Raw genomic sequence first — 17,271 nt, 5'->3', positions numbered from 1 at the left:
AAGATTTTTAACGCAGGTGGCCCCGCCCCTTCCTCCACGGAGCCAAAATGGTAACCATTTAGGATGGAAAGTGTCCAGAGTTTCACACGTGTTTTGTGGGGCGTTTTGAGTGCGTCCTCCTGGTACTTGTAGCGCACTGCATGTTTCTGTACTTGACAGTGTGAACGCACTCATGCACTCACAATAGTGAAAGTCAGTCCATAAGTACGCCATTTGGAACACAGCATGTGTTTCACCGTCTTATCAGCTGTATGTTGCACCTGATAAAATGGGACAATTTACACCTTATGAAGGTTTCTTAATTCTTATTAATAATTGGAGTGATTTCCAACATGGCTGCGCTCACCTCCAACATGAGAAAAGTTATAATCAGCCACGATAAGTGTACATGTGTGGAAAACACGTACAGCAACTTTAATTGTGGTGTTATTTTCAATATACCACTATTTCTGTCTCTTTGTCTTTCCTCCACTCATCATTATAAACCGATACCTCACATGAGCTGAACTAACCCCGACTCCGTGTTTGGCTGTGAACCCGACCAGGTGCGGCCTCTGTGAAAGCAGCTGCATTGAAATCGTTTCCTCTGCTGGCACCGATGCCAGGCCCTCCTTTCTTTTATATTTTGACTGTATCCAAAGGCTCCATTATTACCCCCCGCCCCTCCCGCACAACCCAGAGCTCCTGGAGGCATGCAGGGGGTCTGGAGTTTCAGGGTTTGTTTTTTGTTGTGGTGTCTCCGTGAGCAGACTAATGCAGGGCCAGGGGAGCGTCGCACCCATCCTGGGAAAAAAAAAAAAAAGCTGTTACATAGGGGAGAGAGAGAAGTGTAGGAGGTCAGCCCCTGCGGATAACACCACCATGTCTGATGTACATGAAACAGAATATCTACTCCAGTTGTTAGTGTGGGTGGAGGAGGGAGAGAGGGAGTCAAAGTGTCACCGCAAGAAAAAGACACGCTTGGCTATCATTTCCAAATTTTGTTAAAAGCATACGCTAGTGTATTATACAGGCTATTTTATGGCTGACTAATTCCACTGTCTCTTTTTACATTTATCAAGCTAAAATAAGTAAATTAAAGTCTGTTGTTTCCCATCTAGCTTGTGAAATTACAAACCACTGTTTAGGAAATGTAAAATTGAATCGAGTGTACTTTTTAAAACAAAATTCCCCCTCACTCAGACAAGCTCTATTATTATTGAGCATCAATTTATTCCTCACAGGCAGGTATCCAAAATAAATGTTTTTGCAGAACCTCGTCGTGGATCAGGGGAATCAGAGGTAAAATCATTCTCAAGGACCACAGTGGAATCAGATTTACAGATTAAACACTGGGCTCCACAAGGTTTAGATCTTAAATCTTGACAGGGGGGAGGTAGTCAGCCAGCCAGCGAAGGGATGTAAGTCTCGTCTATTAATCAGGACATGTCTGTCACAGGTGCAGACGCTGCCTCCCCTCCCTCCCCCTTCCCCCCAGAGGTAATTACAGTAGTTGTGTGGCGTGGCGCCAGCAGTGGCCCCCAGGCCCAGCTAGTCGGTAACACCACCCAGGTAGCTGTCAACCCATTGGTCTTAACACCAAATGTCCCCCCTCAGCCTCACCACACCAGCGGCGAGATAGAAATCAAACCAACCGTAACCTTTTAAAAGTGTACTTGTCTGGAATGGAGAACAAAGGCTGGAGCCATGCTTTCACTCCGTCTTTGTTACCGCTGCAGGGAATGAGGAGATGGGACCTTGAGCTGTGCTATCACTCGGCTGCTAGATTGGGTTTAAAACATGAGGGACTCGAGACAAGCGGCCTTTGACATGCCTTTCCTGTTGTTATACTCTTGACTTTTTTTGGATTCTGAGGCACAAGAGTGGAGATCTTACTGCTTTTAACATCTGCTGCGAAAATAATTCAATGAATGTTGTATTTTACAGTGTTTAACGCTGAGACTTTAGTATTTTCGCATTATTATTTTTTTTTTACTTTTGAGTACATTTTAAGACTCTTGAATAAATTCTGCGTTTTCTTGCATTTTCATCCTCCCTGGGTAGAGCAGTAATTTGTAGTCTTGAAATGTCAATACAGTTAGTGCTATTTGAAGGTGACATATGAAAGGATTACCATGAGAGAAAGAACTGTGGTATTATTCTCTATCAACACCCTTCTAACACCCGCCCACATGCACAAACACACTCCTGTCAGACTTGCTTTAAATGGGCTTGTTATGGGTTGGTGTTTTGTGTCTGCGAATGCGTTTCTGTTTTTCTTTCTTTCCTTTTTTTTTTTTTTTTCCACTCACCGTCGCCACCTGATCCAATTCCTGTCTGCAGGTACACATTCTGCCGGCACCACCGTCTCCACCCTTGTCTTGACATTTTAGAACCACCAGAGAGTGATGTCCTCATATTTCTGTGTAGGTGGGGGGGAGGAGGTGGTATTTTTAATTTTTTTTTTTGGTGGATGAAGGGGGTCTTCTCATGGATTGTTTCTTCCCTTCCTGTCTGTGTATCTATTTATGTCCTTCCACTTCTCATCCATTAAGAATGCGTGCGCGTCTGTAGGTGTGAAGGTGCGCGCGTGCCCCTGTTTGCCGCGGGTTGCTTTCGGTGACCCTCCTCTGAAGGAGGACTCCATCAACGTGGGCAGCATCACAAGCGTGCTGTGATTGTGCATGAGCGCTCGTTTGTCAAGTGCTTATCCCACGACGGAGGAGGGGATGTCAGCTTCTGTCTGCTGGCACTCCTTCATATATCCATGTGACATGTCAATATGTCACAGAGGATAAAGTGCTGCAGCTGGGCTTTTCTTTTACCAAAGTGTCTTCATGCTGTTCTATGTGTGTATATTTGTGTGTCAAGGAGAGAAACGGGGAAAGTGTTCAATTCAGGTCAGTTTTATGACGGGTTTTTTGAAGGTACACGAGTATATCGAGCATAGCCAAGTTCAACAAGTGCTCGTGAAGTGGAAAAAATTGTTCTAAACAAACAAAACAAAAAAAAAGGCATGACAAGTCCAATACCTTGTACCTAAAGAGATGGAAAATTGTGCTACAGTTTACCATTCCTAATGATTAATAAGACGTTAAATTTCACTGTACAGTCATAACTGTCTGAAATGTCACTCCTGGTTTCTTTGAGTGCTTAAATTTAAATGATATGAGTAATTTTGAAAAAAACAATTTTTTTTTAAATTGGAATATTAATCATCCAAATGAAAAAGATGCAGAATAATATGGAGTCACTTTTAATAGTTTAGTTTCTCTCCTTGGACCCGTATCTATGCATTACTCTGCCTCTCTGTGCCATGTCACTAACCTCCACTGTGTCTCTGGAAACACTGGTCTGTTTCACTGTGTTGTCTTCCTCTTCACTTTTCATTCCATCGCTCACCTCCATCAAATCACTTCATCCGCAAACAGATCAGCGTGAAGGTTGGTCATTTTCACTTTCTGTCACTTCCCTTCCATTTGATGCAAATTTTGCAGTGAGGTCAACCATCCTCTCCACCCTCCCCCTCATGATGAAGACGTTACACATCCGTCCCTGACAAAACAAAAATAATAGTAGTAGCTCCCTAATCCCCTGTAGTGTAAATGTGTACTGGTGTCTACTTGTTTGCATGAAGCCCTGAATAGCTCTTGCATGTCTTCCGTGCCACTCCCTCAAAATCGTGTTTCGATAAGTCTTGCCAAAGCACACAAAGGAGTCCCCGAGCAGTTAGCTTAGGTCATTAGATCTCTGTTGTGTTATGTTGCCGTGCATTCTTCCTATGCGCACCCATGTTGCCATCCCTGTCAGCTGCATCCATCTAAAACTATAGCCGCTTTCACACTCCGACTTTCCATCCGCCTCTGTAGGCCTCATCAGAGGGGTGTGTGATGGATTACTCCGGTATTCAGGTGGCAACCGGATTTGTCAGGTATTTAGGCAGCAACACCCCTGCTCTCCCACTGAGGGACATGGGTATCAGAACTGACAAAGCCATTCTCAGGGGATTATGTCTGTTTTACAGCCATGGGCATTCCTACACCCAGAGCCTGAAGGATGTGATAGGCACATGTTAGTCTAATGAGAAGACAGACATTCCCCCAGTCTCAGTGTGATGCTGCAGCAGGTCCTGCAGAAGAAAAAAAGGTTGTTGCAAGACCCTTAGAGAAATGCATACACTGTTGGGGAGGGGAGGGGAAGGGAGGGGAGGGGAAGGGGGTTACTGTGAGATAGATAGATAAGATACTGCGTAAGAACCAGGCATTAATACGTTTATGAAAGTAATTTTCTGACTACTGGACCCTGATCCTCATATTTAAAGACTGACCTCTGTTTTATAGCAGATCGTAATCACATTGTCCATGCCAGAGGTAATGTCTTGGAAACCTTCTTTTCTTCTGAACCATTTGGAAAGCACTGCCATGCAAAGAGCTGACCTGTAGAATATTTAAGAATGAGCTGGCAGCGTGCTGACAGGGGGGATGATCAGCCATCATGGTAGCCCAGCATTGCGTGCCAGGAAGCCCGGGAGCCTGCTGACTCTGTGCCAGTTTGTGCCAGATATTGATTGACTGAACAGGTTCTGCTATCCTTGGGCACTTTGTCAAGGCAGTTAAATTTATAGGTATCCAGCAAGCAGGCAGGCAGAGTGGAGACAGGGCTTATTTTGTAGTTTTGATAGAGTCCCGGAGCCCATCTCTCCACGCCGCTCTCAACAGGAGAGAGGCTTCGGGGGAATCGATAACAATTACCTGCCCTCTAGTCATTTTGTTCCACAGCACCTCTCCAAACTTAACCGCACGCCATGAATTATTCACAACATTAAGTGTTCAATATACACAGGCCCCATTGACTGACTGCTCTTAGCACTGTTTAGTCTTTGGAATCGCAAAAGAATAACAGACACTTTGAGCTTAATGGTTTTACATTAGGCCTGCTTCGCTCAGGTTTCTCTTTTTCATAAGCATGTGTTGTGAAAAATAGGTTCGCTGTTGTGCAAGAAGACACAGGTGGCCGCCAACAGGAAGGCAGTGAAGGGAACACTGACATCACTTTCTCGAAGTACACAAAGCGAAGTGTGTTGTGGCATTAGTTCATACTGGAAATCAGATGTTCAGTCATTCATATGAGAAAATTGGACCGAGTTCTTCCTTTATCTTCCTTCCCCGGCGTACTCAGACTTGCTATCCTGTCCCACATCTTTCCTCAACTCCTGTGCATGCTTTTGCTTGAGAATGTCGTCCCAGTCCCGTTCCCAGGCTCGGTAACCCTACTCAGCCTGTCCGGTCTTTGCATGTAAAAAAAAATCAGCCATATTCCCATGATCCTCGGAGATCAGATGTTATGGTTTATGTAAATCTGTAGAACTTTTAATGTGTCGCTTCCTGTCTTTTTCCAGCATGAAACCCTTAATCTTGTACCTTCTCAATCACTCATTTTGTAAGCATAATGTTGTTATTAATATCAGACAGTCATCATCACTCTGTCCTGAAGCTTGGCTGACCTCTCTGTTCGTGCTGTTATCTGGGAAATTGTGTAAAGCAAAAAAACATGCACGATGGGGTTTTGGGGCTCAGACCTGGATACTTCATATTTTTATGATCCTAAGCCAAGTAGTTTAGGTCCACATGATTGTGTTGATTAAAACAGCAGAGGGTCTATATGCGGCACCTCGATTATTACGGTAAAATTCAAATGAATGTCAACCAGGTCCCCCTTATTATAGTGTGGGTCCAGGGTCAGCCTTTTTCCTGACTGGAATCTCAAAAGGTGCTTTTGTGTTTTTCCATTTCACCACATAATGAGGGGAATAACAAGCATGGCTGTAACGACGTTCCGGTTCAAATTAGATCGGGGAGGGAGGGGTGAAGGGGGGAGGGAGGGGGGACTCATATTTGAAAATCCATTTTCATGTAGACCTGTGCAAAAGAGCAATTACAGTCAAGGGCTTTTTTTTTTCTTTTTTTTTTCTTTTTTTTTTACAAGAGATACACAGAGATGTTGTAAGGCATTAGGGGAAACAAGCGGTATGTATTCTGCAAGCACGGTTTCACACCCAGTGTCTTGAAAACATATGACCAGCAGTAGTTGGATAGCAATAATGGGTCCTCAGTGGGGAGCTAAATGTTTGGCTTGGCTTCAGTTTCTCCACAATCAAGGTTGGAGAAGTCAGAGCGCCCCTCCTCCCCCCCCTTTCTCACACTTAGCACATGGTAAAATGAAACGTGTCATAAATGTAACAGGTTTGACACTGATGGATGTTCACATGTCAAGCTTTCTTTGCCATGTCAAATGGATAAGTTTGTTTCGGTTGCCAAAAGTTGCCCCAAAAAGATCTAAAATGTGTAAATTTGGAAGGCATCTTTATTTAGATAGCAAGCAAGTCATATGTAAATGCTGGCTGCCTGTTTATTCTGGGCGAGCCTTTCAGTAGCGTATGGAGCCGCTGCATTGGTGTTTGCCTTGTCCCTGGCGACGTCAACAGGCCCTTCTTGTCTCCATGGGAACCCCTTTTTAATGTCAGCCTATCTGCATATCAGAACAGCACAAAAAGAGGGAGGAGAGAGAGAGAGAGAGAGAGAGAAGGAGAAAGACAGACTGAGCAGAAGGAGCCAGAGAGAGGGAGCGGGAGGAGAAATCAAACAATAGCATCTCCACAGGGTCCCTCAATGATGCAACTCTCGCCACCATTTGACACCCTGACAAAAGAGGGCCAGACATAGTCTCCAGCAAAAACTGGGCTATTTTTTGATTATATTCCCCTTTGTAAGCAAGAGGATAAAACATCCCCTCAAAGATTTCTTGTGAATTTCCAGAGCCATTTTGTGACAGTCCTATTATTCACATTGTGCTCGCCTGTACATTTGGACAAAAGCGATCATCCCTCCATTCTATTAGCTTCTCTGAGTTAGCTTTTAGTCTTGTGGTGTTATGGGGGCAAGACCATTCGGGAAATCCGTGTCCCCCCCCCCCAAAAAAAAAGCATCATACTCATCTTACATATCCTACTTATTCACTCCCCTCTCTTGCCTCTTCTCTTCACCCCTTCAGTGCGAAGAGTCCCACCCAGATTCTCCATTCCACCCACCAACCAGGAGGTGATGCCGGGCGGCAGCGTCAACTTGACGTGCGTGGCGGTGGGCTCACCGATGCCCTACGTCAAGTGGACCACGGGCGTGGTGGAGCTGACCAAGGAGGAGGAGATGCCGATGGGACGCAACGTGCTGGAGGTCACCAACATCCGCGAATCGGCCAACTACACCTGCGTGGCCATCTCTTCTCTGGGCATGATCGAAGCCACAGCTCAGGTTACTGTCAAAGGTGAGAGCCGAGAGCGGTGCGGACTTGTTGCTTCCGTATGTGAGGTTGTTGCCGTAAGCGATGTGAACTCTGTTGATTTGAGTCACCCGCATACAGATAATGAAATGTTTTAAAGCAAAATAAGCCTCTTTCAAAAACTTCTTACATAATCACAGCTTTCATTGTGCAGCAGATTGTGCTTTTATTGACATATTATAGTCTCTTTGTTAGCCAATAATGTCAGCCTTGTATGTATTTCTTCCAGCATGTCCTTATTTGTCTGCCACCAAGTGTTTGTATCAATGTGGTTCTCCTCACACTCACCTGTGTGTATGTGACTTTGTTGCAGCCTCCATTATCAGTTTTTGTTTGTAATGATTTCACTCTCCACTCAATGATCGATGCACAAAATGTCACTGCCATTAGAGGGACCGCAGCAGCACAGACCCCTTTCTTCAAGGAAGCCCTAATACAGACCCTCTGTTTAGTTTGCATCTGTCACAACAGGATCCACTCCTGCAATTTTCCCGTATTGTCAGTGATGGCCAGGCCGGTTATTAAACGCAAAATTGGGACTTCATTTGAGCTTTTCTATTCATTTTGGAATAATGGCTGCTGACAGCACAATAAGAATTAGCTTATGAAGCAATCACTTCAGTGCGGTGAATTACAGAATAGAGAATCGCATGACTAGTTATGTCTTTTCTCCATATGTGCTGTGTTTAGCCGTATTCTGTCTGCATTTTGAGAACTGTGTTATCGAATGTGTCAGAAGTCCAATTTTTTTCAAATTACCCACCTGTCCTGAAAGTGATAGTGAAAGCTAATACCTTGCTTCTCCCTCCTCAGCCTTACCGAAGCCCCCCACCTCGCTCATCGTGACTGAGACCACAGCCACCAGTGTGACTCTCACATGGGACTCTGGGAACCCAGAACCCGTCTCCTACTACATGATCCAGTACAGAGCCAAGACCTCTGACAACGGCTTTCAGGAAGTGGAAGGTGTGGCCACCACCCGTTACAGCATCGGTGGACTTAGCCCGTACTCCGAGTACGAGTTTCGCGTCATGGCTGTCAACAACATTGGCCGGGGGCCTCCCAGCGACCCCGTGGAGACGCGCACCGGCGAACAGGCCCCCTCCTCGCCACCTCTGCATGTCCAAGCCCGAATGCTGAGCGCCAGCACAATGCTGGTCCAGTGGGGACCGCCCGAGGAACCCAATGGGCAAATCAGGGGCTACCGGGTCTACTACAGCTCCGACATGACGGCTCCGCTGAGCGCCTGGCAGAAACACAACACGGACGACAGCAGCCTGACGACCATCTCAGGCCTGACTCCCGATATCACCTACAGCCTCCGGGTGCTGGGCTTTACCTCTGTAGGTGACGGGCCACCTTCTGACATCTTGCAGGTCAAAACCCAGCAGGGAGGTGAGCAGCCAAACACTGTGTGTGGCTCTGAGTGTTTGTAAATGTGTGTATGCTCATGTTTAATGGCGTGAATAGTGAGTTAAAAGTCCTATATTTTACTGGTGAGTCTGCAGTGTTTGTGAAATGGCTCATAAGGCTATTTGTGTGTTAGTTTCTCTTTGCCATGCAGTCACAGTTGGTGAAGAGGTAATTGCTGCTGACACTGTGGAGAACATTTAGCTTCACTAATGTCCTCTTTTTGTTCCTTCTATTCTTCAAAAAAATCTCTCCTCCGGCCTGCTCTTCACCAGTCCCTGCTCAGCCGTCCAGCTTTGAGGCTGAGGCCGAGCTCGACACACGCATCATACTAACATGGCTGTGGCCAGTGCAGGACCCCATCACTAAGTATGAGCTGCAGTACTGGGAGACCGGCTCAGACATCAAGGTTAGAATAATAACATGAAGTTATAACTATTTTATGACCTGATTTTCTCTCCTACGCTGCATCTCATCTCGTCCTGTCTCATCTCATCTCATCTCATCTCATCCACCTATCTGTCTGTCTGTCTGTCTGTCTATCTATCTATCTATCTATCTATCTATCTATCTATCTATCTATCTATCTATCTATCTATCTATCTATCTATCTATCTATCTATCTATCTATCTATCTATCTATCTATCTATCTATCTTTCTTTCTTTCTAGCCGTCTTTCTATATATTTCCCTGTCTGTCTGTTGTCTGTCTCTGCTTTTGTCTCATTCTACTGTGAGACTGCAGACGGATGAATCTTAGTTTTTTTATGATACAATTTCTCTGAATTGGAAGCTTCGATTCAAGCCGTGTTGTTGTTGTGTTTGCAGTCAGCTCCCCGGCTGATGAGAAAGATTCACTGTAGTAACACGTAGCACAGTGGTTCAATTCTCTCTCGTGGTGTTGTGGCCCTTCATTCAACTCTGTTGGACCACTGCACTAGTTGTAAACCAGAGGACAAATTGTGTTTGGAACAAGCTGCTTTCGCATTTGGCTGTATTCTCCACTTTGTATGCATGTACGTAGGAGAGATCAGGCTCCAGGATTTCAGTGGAAGCTAAAGCAATAAAGCTCAACACATTAAAAAAAAAAGAGTTTGTGATTGTCTTTGAATTAATATTTCTTGCATTTTCCGTCCAACTCTTTACCTTCCAGATACATGTGCCCTTCGACCCAGCAGGCTCCTACGCTGTGGATGGTTTAAAGCCCGACACCTTGTACCGTTTCTCCCTGGCAGCCCGTTCTGAAATGGGTTTAGGTGTCTACACTCAGCCCATCGAAGTCCGCACCGCCCAGTCCAGTAAGTACACCCTCCTTCCCCTCTCGCGCTGTCTCGGTCGTCTGTCTTATCTACGTTTGTCCACTAACAAATTATTTCAGAGAGTCGCCCACCACCAGCTGCAGCAGGTTTAGTTCGTTCGGTAGTGGATTTTTTTATTTTTATTTTGCAGCTTAAATCAGAGAATGTGGGCAACTTGAATGTCAAGTGACTTTCAGCACAACATAAAAAAAATGCTGACACTGCAGCCATCCTGGTCAGCTTTACGCTTCCACAGTCCCCCCCCCACTCCCTCCCGCTCCCTCTGTCACCAAAAATTAACCCTCCTGTCTGTATATCTGAGGGCAGACTCCGTGTCAAAGGTAGGTTTAATGTGTCTTGTTCCCACATGTGTGAGCTGTGCTGTGTTGTTTCGTCTCATATCATTATGTGCTTTTACAGTGCCAGCACTCAAAATGTCACTCTGCCAGCTGACTGTGTTTATTATTTATTTATTTTTTGCTGCAGTGGCACAATGCTTGTACTCTCTCGCTCAGAGAGATTGCAGTATGTGCAGTACACGTTTGCCTTTGCACATAAGATTATAAACAACAGAATGAATTTCACTTAACTCGGAGGATACGACTCCTAAAACTGATGCAGTCGACGAGAGAGAATCACGGAAACACACAGTACAGTCATGGTGTTACACAGTGGAGATTTGTTCCCTCACAAAAGATCTTTGGCTGAGTAGACATCAGCTCGCAGAGTGCGCACAAACCCAACAATAGACTTGTTTAATTTTGGAATGCAATCAGAATACGATGAATGATTAAAGTTAATCATGGACTTAACGTTAATTAGTGACAGCTGATTTGTCTGCATTTGCATCAGTGCACACAGTCAGACTAACTTTCACTTGCATATGCCGCATGCTGTAATACCAGCAGGATCCAGTGGACAAAACACACTGGAGTACAGTGAAGGAAGAGTCACATGATGATTGGCTTTATTTTAGCTGATACAGAGTCTTTAAAATATGACCAGATTGTCCTTGTACCAATCTTAAGGGCTTGTTTGTGTTAGTACACATTGTGTTTTACTTTGATCACCTCAGATCACAAGCCAGTAATCTCACTACAATTATAATGCTTCATTTTTGACCTTTTCAAATCAGTCAATGAAATTCCAAAATGAACATCAGATGAACACTAACACTTAAAATTTCTGTTCACTTAGTAACAGGATCACTGTGGCATCACAGTAAAATATAGACTGGACAGTCTGTACTGTTTCCTCCCCGCCCGTGACGGCAGGTAAAATGAATAAAACACACAACCGCAGATCACTCTTAGTTGAGAATACGAGTGGCGATGAGTTTGTGTTCTTGAGACGCAAAATATGGTGAAAAGAATTTGGATTTCATGCAGTGGTTGGATGGGGTGCATGAAAAAAAAAGCAACAACAGTCTCGGGAAGGCCCGGAGGCAAACAGACGGCGGGAAAGTGTGACATTTTCTAGTGCTGCATTTCAATGTTTAGAATCATATATTTTTAAGAGTCAGAGCAATGAACAGATTGGAGTTCTAGTCATATACTGTGGCAGGCTATGTACAAAACTACTCAGCTAAAGACTTGACAGTCTGTAAGAGCTGCAGGATACTTCACCTACTAATGGAATGGGAATTGATATGTATAAGTAACAATAGTTAAGATAGCTGACAATCTTTAGTGAAAGGTGCAGTCAGATTTTTTTTCTAACTCTAATAAAGTACATAAGTTGGACAACAGCTAAACGTTTAGCTTTGAGTGATTTGTTTTAACCATTAATGTTAAAAACAGGAATAAAAAAGGTCTATCTTTTGAATTATGATTGGTTAAGAAACAGTCAAAATAATAATTTTAACATCTATGACTCTTCACTTACGTTTGTGAATATACCTTAAATCCAGTTCCATTATCTACACCCGCTTTATCCTGTTTAGGGTCACTGGAGCCTTTCCAAGCTGACATTAGGTGAAAAGCCTCCATTTTAAGCCCACTTGTTACCTCCCTGTTTTTGTTTTTTTTTACTCTGAGGCGTTTTATACAGTATTTCTTGTTGTGTTGTCCAATTTCACTTTGATGTAGCAGATTTTGCATCCCGAGCTCAATACAACAATGTTTTCTGCAAATGATTAGTGCTTTTTTGATTCAGTCTGCCAACTTCTTTTTTAGAGATACATTTGGTGTTTTCAAGTCCTTGTAGTTTCCTGTCTCCTCTCTTGTGGATCAGGGGACCACCTGATGAGACTCACTACTCTTTTGTTAAGCCCTAATGTTTGATAGAGGTGGAGTTTCATGTTCTGGCATTAGTTTATTGGATTCATATTTGAGCTCGCTGCTCATTGCTCTGCTTATTAAAAATTACATTTCATGGGCATGCCTTGTAAGAACACTTTGTTTTGAATTTTCTTTCCCTTAGTTCATTTTATTCTCCTTTGACAATTTTTTTGTTGTTGAATAAGTTCAAGATTCAGTAAGGCGCATGAAATATATGAATGCAATTGGGTTTGTTTTCAGTTTTGTACTTCTTCTCCATTTTGAAGTTGTTTATTAGTTTTCTGTTTTTACCTCTAGACTTGAGAGTTTATATATTTTATACTGAAGCTGTTGTAAATAATTTAATCTTATTTATTGCAGTAATCTAACTATTTCACACTGGAGGTGTAGGCGGAAATTTCCAACCTTGTAGACATGTTAATACTGTAGATGTTTGTGTTTCTACAATTACACGGGCACGAAAGTCAGATTTGTATTTATAAAACATAACAGGGTGAAGTGGACTCAATCTGCCACGTCAGCATTATGCCTCGACATTAAATTAAAAGGCATGTTTATGTTGAGGCAGAAGTTTTAAAACTAAAATCTAAAAGTTGCAACATCGCTGGTTTGATTCTAGCCATTTAAATCTAAGAGTTAATGACAGAGCAGCATTTGTCCCATCTGATGAAAATAAAAATGCTGTTTTCCATGGCAGTGACTAGAAAACCAGATGTTGACAATGGCTGGAAATGTCCGTACCTGTTATTGATTATGAAATTATTGCTTCATGTATAGCTGCCCAGCGCATCTCAGCTGCAGCCAACCACTTTAATTAAGCTCAGAGCGTCTCTGCATCAATGTGCGAACACTAGTCAACACTGTCAAGCACTTGTTCACACGCTCACACATCTCTGGCCACTTTATTACGGCAAGAGGCAGCACAGAGGGCAGTTAGGAACAAATTACATCTTTATAAAAACATTGCCTCGTAAAATTTTTGGCGTATTTTATATTCCGTTCGCCTCACCCTGTCGTTTCATGGCCTCGTGCATAAATGTAGTGCCAAACGCAGCTTCAGCAGAGGCCTAGTAATGTGTTTTTGCATCCAATCTCTCAGTCTGGAGTCTGCATCCTGTTTAGTATGGAAGCTTTTTGTATTCAGTATAAAAAAAATTGAAAATTCATATTCAAACTTGCAATGTTATATTAGTAAATTTATCACCTGCAGTTTGAGTGCAAAAAACAGCTTTGGTTATTTACAGGGGCGGTACAGAAGCATGCACATTGATAGCCACACAGGTTCTTATTTTACGACATTTATTTACAATGACTGTCCATACTTGGGCTTTAATTTCAAAATACCACATACACAGTGCAATAGGAAATACCAGATTCAAAAATGTGCTCCACAGGGAAATATGACAGATGATCAGGATATCATAAGTATCTTAATTTTATGTACATAATGTTAAACGTAAATTCAAAAATATTATCTTGCTATTTTGTCTATGACATTTTGATTTTATACTGACCACAGTACGAAAAGCTTCCTCAGTTTTGACGTATTTGTGTTTGTGTTTTAGTTTGGTTTTTTTTGTTTGCTTGATCCGTGCCCTTCCCTCCGTGTGGTTTTTTGCTCCCCTCCCCACCTGCAGCCCCATCTGCCCCTCCGCAAGAGGTACACCTGGTCAGCCTGAGCTCCACCAGCCTCAAGGTGAGTTGGGTGGCGCCGCCCGCCGCTAGCCGCCACGGCGCCATTGTGCGCTACACAGTCAGCTACCAGGCCCTGGCTGGAGAGGAAACGGAGCGGCACGAGGTGACGGGCATCGGTGCGGACGCCACCAGCTGTGTGCTGGATGGCCTGGAGAAGTGGACTGAGTATCAGGTGTGGGTGAGGGCACACACTGATGTGGGCCCGGGCCCTGAGAGTTCCCCGGTGAGGATGAGAACCAAAGAAGATGGTAGGTTGACATCGCGCTTGAAGCAGAGTGCTCTCCGACTATTTAAATCTCTGTTTCTTGCATCAGCCCGTCCGCTGTTTTCTTCTCCCTCTTCAGCTTTTACTGCACAATTTTCTCCATACTGTTGATGAGTGGTAGCAGAGGGCGGTCAATTCTTCTTTTTTCCTCTTTCCAGCTCGTTCTTTTAAGCTCTAACACTTAACATCAGTGGCAGGTTGAGGCTCATCAATCCGAGGCCTCGCTTCTGCACCACTTTCCTCTGCTTTCACTGTGTAAATGCCTTCTTGTTTTTCCTTTTTTCTGTTGTGAGGAACGGAAGTGGAACAGATCTCCCCTTCGCCTGTTCTATCGCTCTCGCCTCTTTTTCTCACTCGTTTCTCGTTTTGTTTGCAGTGTGATAGAGGGCAGCTTCTCCTAAGAGAGAGTCGTCTATAATTAATGTGTTTGAAGTTTGCTGCAACACAGCTAATTTCATACTGGAATTAAGGGCATTACAGACATCACGAGACCACATGCTGTCCTGCATAGGGTGTTTAGGGAATCCAGTAGTCTCGATTGAGTGGAGATGATTTGATTCATGGCCAGTTCTAGTATCACTTCCTTCTACGCAGCACTCTACTCTATAAAAAAAAAACTCAGAAGTCATTATTTTGATAGTTGTTGGCTCCTCATCACAAAACACAGCGAGCTGTGGAACATCACTAGCTCAGCATATTTTGACTCTTAACTCTCCCTTTCCTTTCTGGCTGTCTCCTCCTCTCTCTTTCTTATTCCTTCGTTCTTCCCTCCAGTGCCAGGAGCACCCCCCAGGAAGCTGGAGGTAGAGGCCATAAACTCCACAGCCATCCGAGTCACCTGGAAACCACCTCTGCAGGTGAAGCAACACGGTCAAATCCGAGGCTACCAAGTCATCTTCTCCCGGCTTGAAAACGGCGAACCGCGAGGCCAGCCCAACATCATGGACGTCGCTTTGCCAGAGGCACAGGTACTGGATGATGTCTTACTCTTGTAAAGTCTTTTCTCTGTCTCTTTTTTTTTTACTGTCTATAACTGTTCTATGTTCACTTCCCATTATTTTCATTCTCCACCGCTCCCCTATTGCCTTCCATCGTCTGAGTTCACACTTCATTTCCCCAGTACCGGGTGACACACATGGAATTTTCTATCTGTCTGACTGCAGTCTCCTCCCTCCTTCCTTTTTTATCTTTCTCCACATGTGACATTTGACTCTAAATTGGTACCCTGCTCCCACAGCTTTGGATTAGCTGTCGTTACAAGATCCACTTTAATTCTACAGTAATAGCTATTAAATATTTTATATGTGTTACAGCAGGATGTGGCTTAGTGGAATCAATGCACCTCTCTTTGCGGTTTTAGCAGTAATACATATGCACTGCCTTGTTACCCTGTTTATAAATTAGAGGTATTTTCCTGACACCACCCTTTACACATTAATGCAGGCTGCTCTGAATTGCCCAAAGCTCTGCGACACCAAGAGATGGATGACAGATTGTAATCCTTAAGAGGGATTCAGAGATTCATGAATATCTTAAAACCTAAAACCCCACTCTCACTTTTTCCCTCTGTTTGAGAGGAGAGACCGGCTTAAGAACCTCCTTGTGATTGTTTGCCGGGAGTAACATTTGCACGAACACGCGCTCGCTCCCACCCGCGATGGCCTTCAACAAAAGCCTCTAATTTGAACCAGTAAGTGCTCCCCGGCCACGAGAGCCCCGGCAAAACAATCCGAGCGGCCTTCCATGTGTCTCTGAGCTGTGTTTGCTGATAAATGGTAGCAGCAGCAGCGTTCGGGGAGATCAGCAGGTTGCTGGTTCGGTTCCCAGGCAGCGCGTGCTGCTGTACCCTCGTTTGCTTCGGCACAACACCCTGCAGTCTTAAGTCTTATGATTAGAGCAGAGGATGCACTGGTAAAGTCACCTTGATGTGATGCAGCCGATGTGATATAGCCCAAGTGATGATAAGTAGAAGCTTGTGTGTACCAGGGCGTTCTGTGATAAGTACATAATGAATAATCTTGATGTGGTTGTCAAACAAGCCAAGTGGATCATCTCACATGGGAGTCCAGCAATTTCTTTCCATTAAATTAACATTAAGTTAATTCTGGCCACAGAGCTCAGGTTATACTTTAACCTGACCGTGTTTCTATGCCTGGTCAAAGAGCGAGCTCCCCCAGCACAGTCCAGCCTTTGTTTTACCACAGGAGTTCCTGGCAGCTGCTGCATACAGTTCATTGTTATCTGATTGTGTACTAGAGTGGTTGACAGCCAGGACAGCAGATCGTTTGGTCTGGAAGAGAAGAAAAACCCGGTGGCTGCTCGTCTTCCTGGAAGAGCTTTCTTCGATGTCGACATTTTTCTGCGAGATTTAGTTTTTTCCGTTTGTGAAAACTGAACTGAACATGACCCCTAATTGTTATGCAGACAACACTCCCCGCCATGTCTCATTTGTGCCATTTTCACACAATAAACACAAAGACACACCGTAATTTGGCGCTCAGGGTAGCTCTCATGTTCCAAATTTGTGTCCAGGACACCTCTCAAACACACGGTCCCCTCCCTGGCAGACACCTGGATTTCTTCTCCTTGTGTTTTTTTTGTCCTCTCCCTCCCTTCGGTTCCCTCCCTTTTTTCTACCGTGGCCTCCTTTTGCACTCTCCCGGCTTTAAAAAGCCAGTTGAGTAATTACCAGAGGATTGCGTGCAAGTTGGTTACCCTTGATTGAGTCATCTCAACGGATTGTTTTCTATCAGACGGCGCTGAGTAGCCAACCTGCAAGGACCTGCCCAGACATCATTAAAGACCACACAGTCAGCCAACAGTCCCTCATCCAGGTTCGCCCGACTGGTTTTCAGACAATCCTCTCCTTTTTCACACATATTTCCATTCATGTACCACAACAGCAAGCAGGAAAAAAACAACCAGGATAACGTGAGCGAACATGCTTGCTGCTCATATCAACCTCCTAGTAGGCGTTCCAGCTGGCTGAGAAGAGTTCATGACTCATCCT

At 44.2% G+C, this 17,271-nt stretch overlaps 1 protein-coding gene across 22 annotated transcripts in view; it reads left to right on the top strand.

The window, feature by feature from the left end:
- The window catches only part of LOC138617419 (receptor-type tyrosine-protein phosphatase F), a 166,619-nt gene that overhangs the window by 99,295 nt on the left and 50,053 nt on the right, over positions 1 to 17,271 (top strand). For 14 of the 22 annotated variants that reach the window (XM_069692440.1, XM_069692431.1, XM_069692443.1 and 11 more), the window contains 6 exons: positions 7,030 to 7,299; positions 8,128 to 8,709; positions 9,000 to 9,133; positions 9,878 to 10,022; positions 13,939 to 14,244; positions 15,036 to 15,229. In XM_069692440.1, the coding sequence (XP_069548541.1) occupies positions 7,030 to 7,299; positions 8,128 to 8,709; positions 9,000 to 9,133; positions 9,878 to 10,022; positions 13,939 to 14,244; positions 15,036 to 15,229 (1,631 nt within the window). The remainder of the gene's footprint in view (positions 1 to 7,029; positions 7,300 to 8,127; positions 8,710 to 8,999; positions 9,134 to 9,877; positions 10,023 to 13,938; positions 14,245 to 15,035; positions 15,230 to 17,271) is intronic. The other 8 variants (XM_069692437.1, XM_069692434.1, XM_069692435.1 and 5 more) reach the window with 1 other exon arrangement.

The sequence above is a fragment of the Brachyistius frenatus genome, unplaced genomic scaffold, assembly GCF_029030835.1.
Source record: "Brachyistius frenatus isolate BFR_SWC_R1_liver_20210118 unplaced genomic scaffold, ASM2903083v1 Contig_12, whole genome shotgun sequence".
Lineage (NCBI taxonomy): Eukaryota > Metazoa > Chordata > Actinopteri > Embiotocidae > Brachyistius > Brachyistius frenatus.
This window is presented reverse-complemented; position numbering and strand designations above follow the sequence as displayed.